This window comes from Gymnoscopelus microlampas (genome assembly GCF_963454915.1).
Source record: "Gymnoscopelus microlampas genome assembly, chromosome: 9".
NCBI classification, from domain to species: Eukaryota; Metazoa; Chordata; class Actinopteri; order Myctophiformes; family Myctophidae; genus Gymnoscopelus; species Gymnoscopelus microlampas.
This window is the reverse complement of record NC_139946.1, coordinates 38,940,423-38,954,695: the sequence shown is the minus strand read 5'-3', so window position 1 is coordinate 38,954,695 and position 14,273 is coordinate 38,940,423. Positions and strand designations below refer to the sequence as shown.

Genomic DNA, 14,273 nt, shown 5'->3' with positions numbered 1-14,273 from the left:
GTTCATTGGTTACTGTCAGAAAGACAAACTGTTCAGATAAACAAAATATTTACCAGGAACTAATCAAATTACTCTAACTGTAATACTGTGTATTACGGCATGATGGCAAAATGAAGAATGATGGCAAAAAGAAGAATCTTCACTAAGTGTTACTCTAACACAGAGTTAATCACAAGTCCATCCATTTTATTACTTTTACTATTTTTTCATAACCATTTTTACACTTTAAGAGTAAAATTAATTAATTAATTAAATTATTTTACAGAGTACCGTCAGATGCAGCATGTTTCAGTATACTTTGAATGAATTGAGCTGATACAAGATATTTCAGCAGATACTGTAAACTGTTCGGACTGTCCATATACTAATGGCTATATTTACCAAAGCATGTGCTTCAATCCAAATGGCTGTGACTCACCTCATTGTCTGACTCGACCAGGACCTGGTCATACTCGCTGAGTGCCACCAGGAACATTATGGAAGTGACGTTTTCAAAGCAGTGAATCCACTTCCTCCGCTCCGACCTCTGACCCCCCACATCCACCATCCTAATTGAACCAAGATGGGGACACCGAGCGCAGCCAATGAGAACCAGGACAAAGAACAGTTGCATATTGTTATTCAATCGTCTGAATGGTAAATTGAGCCTCTAGAGGACTTGTGTCACTATATTATTTCCCCCTAGAATATTCGGAATTTCTCACATATCAAACTTTCACAAAACACCTGTCCCAATTGCAAGGATTACATCTTATAAGATGATAAGAACATCAGAGGAGAACCACTTGATGTGACTGGCTAGGATCAAGCCACCAGCATAGATATGGGTCAAATGAGGACAACAAAGATGTTTTTCCTTCCCAATTTAAAATGGAAGATTTGTCATTGCAAAGAGGCATCCAATCTGAAATAGTAAAATGCTTAAAGTAAAATAGTTTAAATTCATTAACATTTTAAAGTAATGTTATGATCCATGAAAAATAAAAAATGTCTTAATATCCAATATTAATATCCAAAAGCTGATCATATTGTTTTAATCAAAGCAACTCTTAAGCAATATTTAAAAAGTGCAAGTACAACATCTGCAGTGTGGATCACAGACAGGAACAGAGGAAAGTTAATTCACCTACACTGCAAAATCCTGAGTGTCAATTAACACAGTACACTCAGGATTATGTGGTGTGTGCAACTAAACAGGGCAAAGACAAAATGAAAGGAGGAAATGTGTTTGTGAAAAAGAGCTCCATCCTTCTCCCTCATTCTCAACTAAGTGGATGCAGGTGCGCCCAAAAAGCAAGTCTGCAGCACATTCGTCTACATACAAGCACAAGTACTGACAGTGTGGAACACAAGCTGAGCAGTAAGAGACGAGGAGGACGGTAGATAAGGAGAAAAGGAGAGAACGTAAAAGGGAAATATGAAGGGAGATGGAAAGGGAAAACAGAATTATTTTATTTATTTATTATTTGTTTTTTGTTTTGTTTTTGGGGGGGTTTACATGGTGATGAGATTAGGAAAAGCAATGAGGGTACAGAGGGACGAATGTGGGAGACGGGCAAGAGATGGAATTGAGGCCCCTCCCCCCCAATCCTTTCCCTTAAGGCTGGCAGCTCTAATAACTCGACGGCTTCTACTATAAACGATGACGAACACTGATAACGCTAATCTGTTAAAGACTCACTTTAATATTACATTCCCTTTAACACAGAATAGCGTCTGACTGAGTCCCGGTGTCACTGGGGATTAGGTGCATCACTCAACGTAAAGGTGGACCGAGCCAGTGATTGTGCGCTTGGAGGGAGGGGTTTGATAAATGGGGTCCTCCGGTAGAGTCTTCCTAAAATAAAACTCTTTCCCATCAGACGACCTCCTTTTCCTCCAGCAAGGATGAGTGGCCTACTTATAATGATAAGCTCTCCTATAGAGCATGAGCCCGGAGAAATGCCATTTTCTAGTACTTCAATAAGGCATTAGTTTAATGGAGATTTTTGTCAATGAAAAGCTGCCTTGTTGAAGCTGGCATCCCGCAAGCACCAGTCTGCAGCGGAGAGCTCTCGTATCATGTGCTTTGATACTGTTTCTTACTATTAGCTGGTTGCAGGGACACCCTTCCCCTTGTATCAAGAAGGCTCCTCCTAAAATTCACGTACACTTCTCTACGCCTAAATGTTTTTGTTAACGCCTAATTTGAATATTCACTCAGACACAGAGGTGGTACCCCTTTCCACATTATGTGTAAAGTTCTTTATATCAACCTAGGACCATATCTCTCCTTTATAACTTAACGTACAGTAGTGTTAATTTTTGACATCTCATATTTATAACTATACCTCAGATCGGTTTAGTGTTACCTGAATAAAACCCAGAACATAGTGATTCACCAGCAGCAGAGCAGAGCCTATCAGTACTGGGGTCCTCTTCAGTCCATCCTCCTAGTTAGTGGTTATTTCTAATCTTGCCAAGCGTGGGAGGGGGCTGACTCGATGGCTTCCAATCTACTTGCACTCTTTTGTAATCGCTCTCATTCCCTGGCTTCCTCTACGTTTCCTGATCCACTCTCTTTCCAGGGGAGAAGGAGAGATCAAGCAGTGTGCTGGTGACCATTCCACAGTTTCTCCCTGGGCAAAGTCCAGGGGGGTTGATTGCCCCAGGTGACACAGAACACTTGTCAGGCTGGTTACATCACCAATACTGCCTGGGACTACTGTGGATTTACAATACAAATTTCTTAGCACGCAGCTCGGAAACCTGCCCAAGCGGGTGTTGCCGATCTCAGAACAGAGCCTCTGTGCTACTAACCAGTGATGGTTTTGACAGCAAATTTTGATTTTGTTTTAGTCATAGTCTTTTGAATAAAATTCCATTTAGTCATACTTTAGTCGTCTAAAATGTTTTATTTTTTGTCTAGTTTTAGTCGACTAAATATCATAAGATTTTAGTCGACTAAATCTACAGTTGATTTAGTCGACTAAAATGTATTTTGGCAGGCATTGATGGCGTCGTAATGGCTGATTTTTCACTTGGTTGCATGCTGAAAATAGCCGATCTTCAAGCTCACAACGCGTTGCAGGCAGCGTGGCACGTTGTGAGCTTGTAGATCTGCTATTTTCAGAGCAAAACACCCAAGCGCAACCAAACATAAAATGACTCGTCTTTTAGTTCTACTGGATCTCTTCTCCACTCGTCCCTCACTAACATCTTAGTCTATTTTTTATTTGTTGACAAAATTGTCAATATATTTAGTCTTAATCATCGTAGCTTAGTTTTTATTTAGTTTTCGTCAGTGAAAAAAAGGTAGTCGACAAACATTTTTCGTCATAGTTTTTAGTCGACGAAATCAACACTGCTACTAACACATAAATTCAGACTATCCACAAACAACTTGATAAAGTCTGTTGAGTAAAGATAAAGCACTGATTTCCAACATAGACTACAGGGAGCTGCTAACAAGTAGAACTCTTTAATACTCCAATACTGTACGTGAACCACTGAGGCTGAAATGCGTAAACCGCTGTAAAAGCGAGCCACGGGTGATCCGATAAGTACGGTTAATGTTCATTTACGTTGACACCAACATGGAGAGCACATTGCCATTTTTATTAGCTAAAGACAATACCAGATGGGTAGACAAATGGGGAGATAGTGGTTAGTCAAAATAGTGTAGTACTTCCTCTACCTGAAAATGATGCTTTGCAAGTCGAAAGGGTACTCTATGATCCCAGTGGTTGGGATTCGAACCCTAAGAACATCTTGCTGGGTTGGTAGATAGGACGGTTCAGCAATACGATCCAGAGCACTTAGATAGCTAGGGGTAAAGGAAGAACAACAAGAGACAGAGAGAAGGAGAAAGTGAAGCATTGCAGCCGATATACCCCATCCAAAAAGGAAAAGTGCAGCGCAGTCCAGATGTAACAAGAAACATTCCCAAGAGTTATGGAGGGGGGGGGGGGGGCATTTCCTTTTTCCCACACCTCATGAGCTCTCACCACCCCACTTTCTTAGAAAGGATGCATCATCCTTGATGGCAGTTCTCAAAGACTAAACAATTGAAAAATGTACCCTCTCATCTCCATAATTAAAGTGCAAAAAATTATATTATTTTTGGGGTAAAAAAAAGTTTTTTGTTAATAAGGTTAAAGCACTATATTCTGATAGAAATACTATACATTACTATAGACTGGGTGTTTGTTCAGTAACAGGGGTCTCCCCATCTCTCCAGCTATTTAATAAACTCCCTATCCTACAGCAGGCTCCTCGAACAGAAATGACAGGCTTCAATTTTTTTCCAATCAATCATTCTAGCTATTTATTATATTTATCATTAGTTGAAGCAAAATTATATGGCTGCGTGTGCATTGCGCTGCCGCTTGCTGCAGGCACGCAGCGTTTATTGTTTTAATTAGCATTAAATATATAAGATGATACACCAAAATAGTTTAAATACAGATAACCTTGTTCCCATGACCTAAGCACCCTGCAGTGCAGTAGTTATCTTTATAATTTCTCAAATGATTTAAGCATGTACATGTTCATGTGTTTGTCTGTCGGTGTCGGCTCTCAGGTGCAGTCAGCAACTTTTTTTTCATACCTTCCTACCGACTGATCTCCCAACTTCATTCGACTGCCAGTCTGTAGTAATCTGTAGTTGTCTGTTTGGTGGAGAGCGACCTTTACTGAACCAACACTCAATAGCAATGAGTACTATTCAGAATATGGAGCTATTTAACACTTACTTTAACACTTACTTTCCCTACCTTTAAGCTTGGCTTCTGGAGTGAATATAATAATTAGGCTTGTTAAGGTTGTACTCTGGGGAACGCGTTCGCAGAAAATAGCCGATTTACAAGCTCACAATGCGTTGCGTTGCAATGTGAGGTTGTAGATGGGCTATTTTCAGCAACGACATTTAATGTAGAGTGAAAACAGAAAAGTCTCCAGTATATAGCCCTGAAGGGCTCCGGGCAACCAGGTATAGGGGTTTAAATAGTTACGTCAGTCTTAGAGAGAGTGCCATCAGGGATGTGTTTGAGCGATGGTGCCAAGCTGGGCTGTGCAGCAGTGGTGAATGAACATTGGCGGCATCGGCGGCTTCTAAATGGCTGGTTACTCTACCACACCAACCAACCAGAGACAGCAGCTGCATTTGCCATCAGTACCTGAAGATAATATTCTCCAGGTCAAATGGGTACTCAATGATGCCGGTGGTGGGCACTCGAACCCGCAGCACGTCCTGCTGAGTGGGCATGTATCCGGATGCTGCTATTCTCTCTAAATCGCTAAGGTAACTGTGGAATGAAGTGGAATGGACATGTGACTAAAGACACACACCCGCGTGCACAATCTCAACACTGTGAGGTCACACAGACACATATAGACACACACGCACACACAGACGGGTACGTGGAAATCCGTTTTCTCACACCCGAACATTTTTCCCTATAAAAATAAAATACTTTCAACCGGGGAGAAACATTCAACCCTGGGCAAATTCAACCCTGTTTGGGACAAGAAATCATCATCAAGAAAGGTCTGACCAATACTGATTTTTGGGGGCTGATTACGGAGAACGATGTACACAAAAGGTTTATATTTATTTATTTTCCTTTTTTAACCCATTTAGACCTGAGGCCGATTCTAAAAACGCCTTCTAAAACCTAACCATAGTTTTCTGAAAACGTTCAAATTCTTACTAAAAATAAAAAATAAAAAATGATGTTGCTATATTATAGCAACAACTAATGAGACACAGAGGTAGCATCCGGATTGAAAGGTATAACAACGTATAGGTAGCAACAGGTCTCAAGCAACAGGTTAATGTAACCTCAAGTGTGGTTATAAAACTCTTGTGACAAAGATATGTAATTGAGGCATGATATTTTACTGTTTAACAATTAACTTCACTGTCCAAAATTCCATCAGTGCACTGATATAGTAAACTTGAATTGAATAATTACAAATAGCTATAAATGGAAAAAACACAAATAGAACAATATTTAAATTACCCCAAGCCTATTTTTCGGACAAAATCATATCAGATACCAATGTATCTGTTAGCCTTAGCTTCCATAACATAACACAAATACACCAGCCACCTCCCCAGCTACTTGGCTAATGAGTTACTTTAGCTGGCTAAATATAAATGTTGACAGATTTGTTCTGACAGTGAAATTGGCCAAGGAATTAACATCTAGGGAAGAGAAAATATATACGTATAACAGCTTGATGGAACACGACGGAACATGGTATTCTCTCAGTGATGAAGTTTTACATATTTTCTTTTCGTATGGAGCAATGTGCCCTCGAGTGTTATGGTCAGGTATAGTTTTCCCCTAGGGACTTGCCGTAGTTCTTCTACAGCTGTTGTAATGTCTGTTACTCTGTAGTCGAGAAGTCTTGCTCCAAATCCAACCAAGTCATTCTGACTAAAACATACAGTATGTACTGTGTGTGAAATAAAACAGGGTTGACCACAGTGGTGATGATCAAGTGCATAATGACAAGGTACCAAATGCAACCTTTTATCAGCACGATTCCATCTCAGACCTCAGCTCCTCAAGTCAACTAAATTAGACTGGATTAATGAAAAGTGGAATTAGTTCTGATATTATTAGCATTCGTTAATAAGCCTGTCTACATTTCCTCCTCCTATTCCCCGACTATTCTCTCTGCTATAACTCCTCTGTGGCAGTGTGTGTGTGTGTGTGTGTGTGTGTGTGTGTGTGTGTGTGTGTGTGTGTGTGTGTGTGTGTGTGTGTGTGTGTGTGTGTGTGTGTGTGTGTGTGTGTGTGTGTGTGTGTATTAACAGATATAGCAGAATGCCTTATGTATGCCACGTTGATGAATTGAATACATAGGACCCCAATGGAAATGGAAGTCCCCAGGACCATTTTGTTTTATCCTTTTAGCTTTAATGTCTTACTGTACCACGTGCTGTTTACAATTCTAGCCCAGATAATATGTACTATACTGTATACGTACTATTTGGTGGAGTCCGAGAGCTGGTACTCCCTCCTACGGTCATAGGCCTCCTGGATGCCAGGGTCAGCCCACAGCTGCTTTATTGCACCAATGTAAGGATGGTCAAATGACGACACCTTCTCCACATCCACCTCACGCACCACCAGGGCATTATTCTGGAGGCGTGGAGCAAAGAGAAAAGGTCAGTGTTGTATGTAGAGTATGCTAGTCAAGTCAGATATATTTATAAAGCACATTCAACAAACAGGTTTGTCAAGTGCCTTATACAGGAAACAAAAGGGACACAAATACAAGAAGATCACAAAGGCACATGTATATGCTAAATTAAATATGCAATGCTTTAGCTCAACTACTAAGCTAAAAGGGAGTAACCTTGGTCGCTTCAGATTGAACTTCGTCATCAACGCTCAAGATTCACATTGTGGCCTGTGAACTTACGACTTACTGCCATCAGGCCATGGCTGGCCACAGACTGGAAAAATAGCAGACCATTATATTTTACAACTTGGACTACTGTCTTTTTTATGGTCTATTCTATTTGAATATGGCTTGCTTTTAACTAAGCTGAATTATGAGCTTCAGGCTGGACAATTGGACGCTCAGATTGCTGGCCCAGCCAACAACAGCAGTGAGGAAGTTCAAACTAGGGTGGATGAGCAGAGAGGTGCTACGTTAATGTAGTTAACTGCATGAAGTTAACTACAGTTCAACAGAGATTCACTGGCAAAGGAGGGAGGCAGGGAGCTAATTTTATTTACCTCATATTCTGCTGTTGTTAAATTAAACAATGTCCTCCAGCGAGATTAATGCCTCACATGGCCAAAGACAATGACTACATTTAGAGGCATACAGTCATAAATAGAGGCACAGACACTGGTATCATCACTGACACAGGGCCAGTGCTGGAGCTAGTTCCTGAACCAAATACGTTCTTGGTTGGCAAAATTGCCTCTGGACCAATGCTTCGAGAATGTAATCGAGAATATATTCATGCTCTGTATAGAAGCTGAATGAGTTGTCATTTGATGGTAAGATCAGGGATGCAAACACCCAGAGATAAGTATAAGTGAATTTGGATTTTCATTCCCAGAACTATGCAGAAAAAAATATCCAACTGTGAAATGGGCAGATGCAGTTTCTGTTGTGCAAGAAACTGCACAACAGAGTTGTATTTGTTGTATTTAAACCAAATTGGTCCATCTATGGGGCAACCCGGTGGCTTAGTGGTTGGGGTTTGTCCCTGGTTTGATTCCCAAACTTGTGGAATTTGCTGAACTCTCTGTGTTTCCTGTTTCAACCCACTGTGCCTATCAAAAATAACTTAAAAAAAAATAACATTAAAAAAAAGAATAATTCCGGCATAGACTACACAAATTCAGCCCAATTTTTCTAGCACCGAGTGGCACCGACAAATTTCCTGCCGAAGGCCCGATTATGAACGTCGGAACGCGAGTCTTTTCCTCTTGTAGTGAGACATATCAGAAGAGGAGCAATTTGGCGTCAGAATACTTTATATTTCCTTGCCTGTGACAACTCATAAATTGCATTGATCAATAGAATGCCAAATAGAATGACAGCTCTCCAGTGCGCACTTTATTATATATACCAAAGCATTATGGTTTAAAGTAATTCATTCATAATGCCATCCTTTACGTTTAAAGCCCCGCCGTGTGTAATTTCTCTGTTATACTGTTTGTTTGCTTGTTAGGGGTCGGGTAATTTACATATTGATGGGTCCATTGAGTGACATGGAAATGTCAAGGCCAAGGTGGAAAGAGAGAAAAAGTCTACGTGTTTGATCGCCTTTGAGGACTTCAACATCTGCGGGGAGTGGACGCTGCTCTCAAAATGTGTCCAGGGAGAATGGTGTGTAATGCAGCTACAGTCCAGCATGTAAACAAGCATGTAACCGGTGATGTAATGTGAGGTCCTCACAACAGGTCCTGACAATTGAGTAGACATCTCTGCTCAATGCTGTTCACGCAGATGAGCATGACAGAAATACACAGAAACACAATCGTTAAGGAGATTCATCTGCGCCACACTTTTCTTTTATTACACACCTTATTTTGCTCATAAATGTACTGGATCTTGAGGGCCTCAGAGGCGCGGATCATGGCTTGCATGGATGTGAAGATGTTCTGGTAGACCAGCTTAGTAAAGCCCTTCTTATCCTCATCTGTGTAGCCTGTCCCATGGATGATCCTCATCTGCTTGATAAAGGTGCTCTTGCCACTCTCCCCAGTACCTGAGCACAGAAACATGGTGGGGTGTTAGCAAATTAATGAACACTGTATTCATATAAGTACGGCTTAGCTATTAGTACATAAGTATATCTTATATTTGTAAATTTTTAGCCTCACTAGCAGTGGGGCTAAAAATGACAAATATAAGTGATTCCCAGCAGTGGAAATGTCAGTCTGTCTTGCCACAGAACACAAAGACGTATTGGGTGTTACTGTATACAGCAATATGCTTCAGCAAGATTTGCTCTCTTGTGGCAATTGTTCTACACCTAGCTTACATTCCCTCCTCATTTTCACAACCTGGAGATCTATCTAGCCCTTGCCACCTTAGGATTAGTATTGTAATAGCCTCTCCATAACATTGTTCAGCTAATTGTTTCTATGCTAGAGACAATAGTACAACTACGACACACATTAGCAGTGAGAGAGCAAAGGGATCAGAGGTCAGCACACAAACACACACACACATAGAAATGGACAGAAAAGTTGTTCCATCGTGCAGAAACAAATGGGTATGAACACACACTGAGAACCCTATATGTTTGTTTTGGCTCACTGCATGAATCTTCATTGCTCTGTCTTTCACTCTCATTATCGTTTCTTCCTCTTCGTCACCCCTCTCTCCAGAGGCATGTCTCTCTCTCTTTCCCCAACACTTTGTTCTCTGTATCTCAGAAGGTCTCCTCTTACTTAAATGTACCCAGGCTCACTTCACTGCATTCAAGCATTTCTTCAAAAATGTCAAGGACTGGACATCAATCAATCTAAAGACTAAACATAGTTCTCTTATTACATTAAGATGTTACATGTGTCACCATTTTAGTTTAGACTGAGGGAAATGCCCATAAACCTTCTTCGTTACGCTCTCCCTCTGTTTTTCCCCTCACTCCTTGCTCCCTGTTCTTTTTCCTTGTTCTGTCTGTCTGTCTGCTTCCTGTGTTGAATGGTAGTGCCGTGTCTGCTGTCTTGGCACAAATGACAGGCCAGGGCAAGCCAGACCAGAGAGTAAAATGAAATGGGCTTGTTGCATAACAACTGCTTTCTTAAGCAGAGTGGCTGCTGCAGCTTTTAAGCCCTCTCAAGGCCTTTTACGCTGAGAGATTTCCTCTCCAATTGGACTCACTTGTGCCTAAAAGCTACGGCTGGCTTGGGACTGACTCTTGAGTCGTCCTGTAGCCCAATATCTCCCTTGTCCGGGGGGGGATTAGAGGGGTATATCTGTCTGGGTTTCCATGTGGGAGACCCAGGTTCGAATCCAGGTGGTTACACCTACAAACAAGAGTCAGACAGCTGGGTTATCGACCTAGACGTTTCATGAGGGTGAAGTGGGTGGCATCACATGACCTGAGTGGCCGATTAGATATGTGTGCTTCATATTAGAAAACTCCAGTTCACAAGGTAAAGTGGTTCCTTTTCTAACGAAGATGATGAAAGTTTGACAGAAGCACTGCCGGACCTGTACAGCAAGGTTATTATAGTTTCAAATTTGATTTGATTTGATTTTGTTTTGACTTTGTGTTTTCAATTTCAGTTTTGATTTGTTTTTAAAGCGGGTTTGCTAGAGTTTTTGAAAATACTTAGTTTTAGTTTCATTATCAGAAAGCAGGACAGGCAACATTGGAGTTTCCCCTTCAGACATAATATATCCATGATCCGGGGATAGAATTAGCAGCAACTAGACACATCCCTTGGGAAGGGATGGGGGGCTGGGGCAAGGGGGACGAAGTGCTAGGATGTGATGTAAGAACTGAGTAAAGAGAGGTGGTGCGAGAGAAAATACAGAGTATGAAGAAGGAGAGAGTCATGGGAGAAATATCAGAAGACAGAAAATCTCTGTCTGATAAAAGATATAAACTGACCAAACTGTCTTTTTTTATCCATGTTTGTTTAATCCAGTGAAATTACTGGCCTAGCCTATGACATGACCAATACACACACACACACACACACACCCCCACGGTTCAGCCAGAATCAAGAGATTCTCATCCTGCAAAAAAAAAATCACTCAGGGACGACCTACTGTACAGTAAATGGTGTTACTCCTGGGGGATGATGTCAGTTCCCATGACAACTCATGTATTATTGAACTCACTCAAACACATAGCAGAACGCACCAGCAGACGTGTTGATGGGCTACACTTCTTTTATTTAGACAAGACAGCGCAGAGTACAGAGAAGAGGAAAGGATCTCCAACACCAGAATAAAACCAGGACATTACAATCATGTGGTCAATGCACATACGGTCATCTACCAGCCCATCCATTTCTAAAAAGACACAGGTTAAGAGGTTAAGGGGTCAAAGGGTACATTCGTAATCCATCCTAAAATAATTAATTGGAAGAAAATCTATTTTGTCAAGTGTTTGCAATAAACAAAATCACAATTACAGCAAACATTGGCCAATACGTTGCTGATTTTTTTTTTAATGCCTATGATCTTGTGTCATGGACGCTGCTGCGGTGCTCCAGCTTTGGGAGAGACTTAAATGAGCGATTACGAAATCAACGACGCAGCGATTCCTAACAGACACAGGGAAAGGAGAAACCCCGTGATCACACAGCCATGTCTGGCCACTGGAGTAGAACTGTGTCACTATGCCCATGCCATGCACCAAACAGGCCGTTACTCATTCTACTGAATAACCATTAACTCGGAATGACCAAAAAACACGGTCAAAACGGATCCATTTCATTTGCTCCAGCCAGCCAGAGGCCTCGGGAGGTATTTCCGCTCCAAATTAAATGGAGGCCAATAACTTGGGGCAAAGTTTGACTTCCCTGTTTAAGAGAAGAGAACGGGCTGAAAGGGAAAGCTAGAAGGAAGGAATGAGTAAGTACTGTAAGTGACTGTGTGTGTGTGTGTGTGTGTATGTGTATGTGTATGTGTATGTGTATGTGTATGTGTGTGTGTGTGTGTGTGTGTGTGTGTGTGTGTGTGTGTGTGTGTGTGTGTGTGTGTGTGTGTGTGAGAGAGAGAGAGAGAGAGACAGAGAGGGAGCAAGAGAGATAGAGAAAAAGACAGAGAGAGAAGTGGTGAATCTGACAGGAGAGGAGAAAGGCCTCTCTTGGTGAAAGGTAAATTATTCCTGAAGACTTCCTCCCTCGCATAGTGAGGACAACAAGGCTGTGATGAACACCTCAGCAGAATGTTGGGGCACACACACACTACCTCCAGGCCACCAAATGACTGACTGAAAGGGCACACATAGATTGACTGATCCACTGTTCTAACTTACGCAGTAAAATTGTGAGTGCACTTTATCCATTTGTAACTCAGAGGTATGCAAATGTATGTAATAACCAGGACCATTTGGTTACAGATACACTGTCAGAGTTCAATTAACACTGCGTATTTTACTGTGATCAATTTGACCATGAAGTGTGACTGACTGCCATGTTTGTTCTGTGCTGCAAAAAGCTAAGTGACTGAATGAGTGATGCTACAGAGGACAGCTGCTTTGGATAATTCTAGCAAAGCCTGCCCACGGAGCATGTGTGTGGGAGAGATATAAAATTCTTCCTTATTCATTTCCCGTGACCGTGTCACAAGATGACCCACTTCCCCCCCATCCTGGCTATAAACTCTAAAATCGTGCGTGTTAATCTCACGCTGAGTACAAATGTCACCATATGGGTCCATTTGGTTACATTTTGTACACTTTTACAAAGTATGTGTTATAGTTGCGGTTTGGCCAGGACAATCCCCAACCCCCAGAGAAGAGGCAAACAAGGCAGAAAATAATTGGGAAAATCATCATTGGAAGCACTGGAGAAGTATCCTATTCAAAAATTGGCATGTCGCCATGTCGTAACGCTCATGTCTCCATGACTCAACCATAAGCATATAAGGAGTTCCCAATGCAGCTACGCCAAAGTGTGTTGTCTAACCTCAATGTGTCGTCATGGAACAAAAGGGGGCATGCCCATATATGGGCATATACTGATATCAGCGATCTCATTCTCCATATATGGGCATAAAAGGGACAAGGACTGACAGATACAGAGATCTCTATATATGGGCATATTGGTCAGATTGCCGGTTCAACGTAGGTGTGGGGGCTGCTGCATAGCGGCCTGAACCTCTAGTGTTTATAAATCCGCGAATCCCCATATAGAGCCCGAATGTCATAAATATGACGTCAGTACTGCATAGGCAAAGGGGCATGCGTTCCGACAAGCATCGTCATAAGAGTGACATCATAGACTGGCCTCCAAGTACTATGAACCATGTGTGTCACAGAGGAGTCAAGGACCTAAGGGGGTTCCGTGCCCCGGTGTGAAGTCGGTCGAATCAGCAATTGTCCAAAACGCGTCCAAAACTAGTGTGCGGCAGTGTTGGGACTGCACTAAGTACTCCGACAACGGATACAACGAAACTGAGGGTGTACAAATACACCAACCAATACAATAGCAACCACTTGTACACTCTCGAAGTTACAGACCTACTGTATAAGGTTTGGTTTCTAACCATCGCCATGTTGAGATTGAGAACCAGGGATCTAGGTCCCATTAAAGGGGCAAGACAGTGAGACACAAACAGAGAGATGTGTGTATTAACCTAGGTATGAGAATCTACTGCAGATTTTAGAACATGCTTTTATTTTTCCTTCAAAAAAAAGGAAAATGTGTCCTTTTTAATCCTGTCGTCTATTTTGGCTCCCTCCAACCTCCAACATGTGCAGTACAGGGAAATTGCGGCATTTCCCGTTGCCAAGACGATCTGTAACTTTTCAAGTGCTCCTTGGATGAAATCTAATTGTGTTCCATCTCCGATTTAATACAGAGCTGTTACTATGTCAAGGACTCGAGGCCAATTTACCTTTTGTACATAAATTGTATCACTCCACACAACAAAAATCTCTCTCAGGACTAGGGCTGGGCATGTTTTTATTTTCTGTTTTATTTCTTATTATCAACGAATCGTCATGAAAACATTCAAATAGATTGTTATAATCGACTGAATTGATTAAGCTGATTATTAACCACTTAATTATACTTTGTTGTATAATGGTGGCGTGCAAAAGTGAAAACAGCCTATCTATAAGTTAA

The 14,273-nt window shown here is 41.5% G+C and overlaps 1 protein-coding gene across 2 annotated transcripts in view; it reads right to left on the bottom strand.

Moving 5' to 3' along the window:
- LOC311052028 (guanine nucleotide-binding protein subunit alpha-11) overlaps positions 1-14,273 on the bottom strand; it is a 37,146-nt gene that overhangs the window by 7,158 nt on the left and 15,715 nt on the right. Inside the window, exons 2-5 of one of the 2 annotated variants that reach the window (XM_084066803.1) lie at positions 9,042-9,226; positions 6,979-7,133; positions 5,157-5,285; positions 419-548 (exon numbers count right to left, since the gene is read on the bottom strand). In XM_084066803.1, the coding sequence (XP_083922929.1) occupies positions 419-548; positions 5,157-5,285; positions 6,979-7,133; positions 9,042-9,226 (599 nt within the window). Of the gene's footprint in view, positions 1-418; positions 549-3,676; positions 3,806-5,156; positions 5,286-6,978; positions 7,134-9,041; positions 9,227-14,273 lie in introns of both variants that reach the window. The other variant, XM_084066802.1, reaches the window with a different exon arrangement.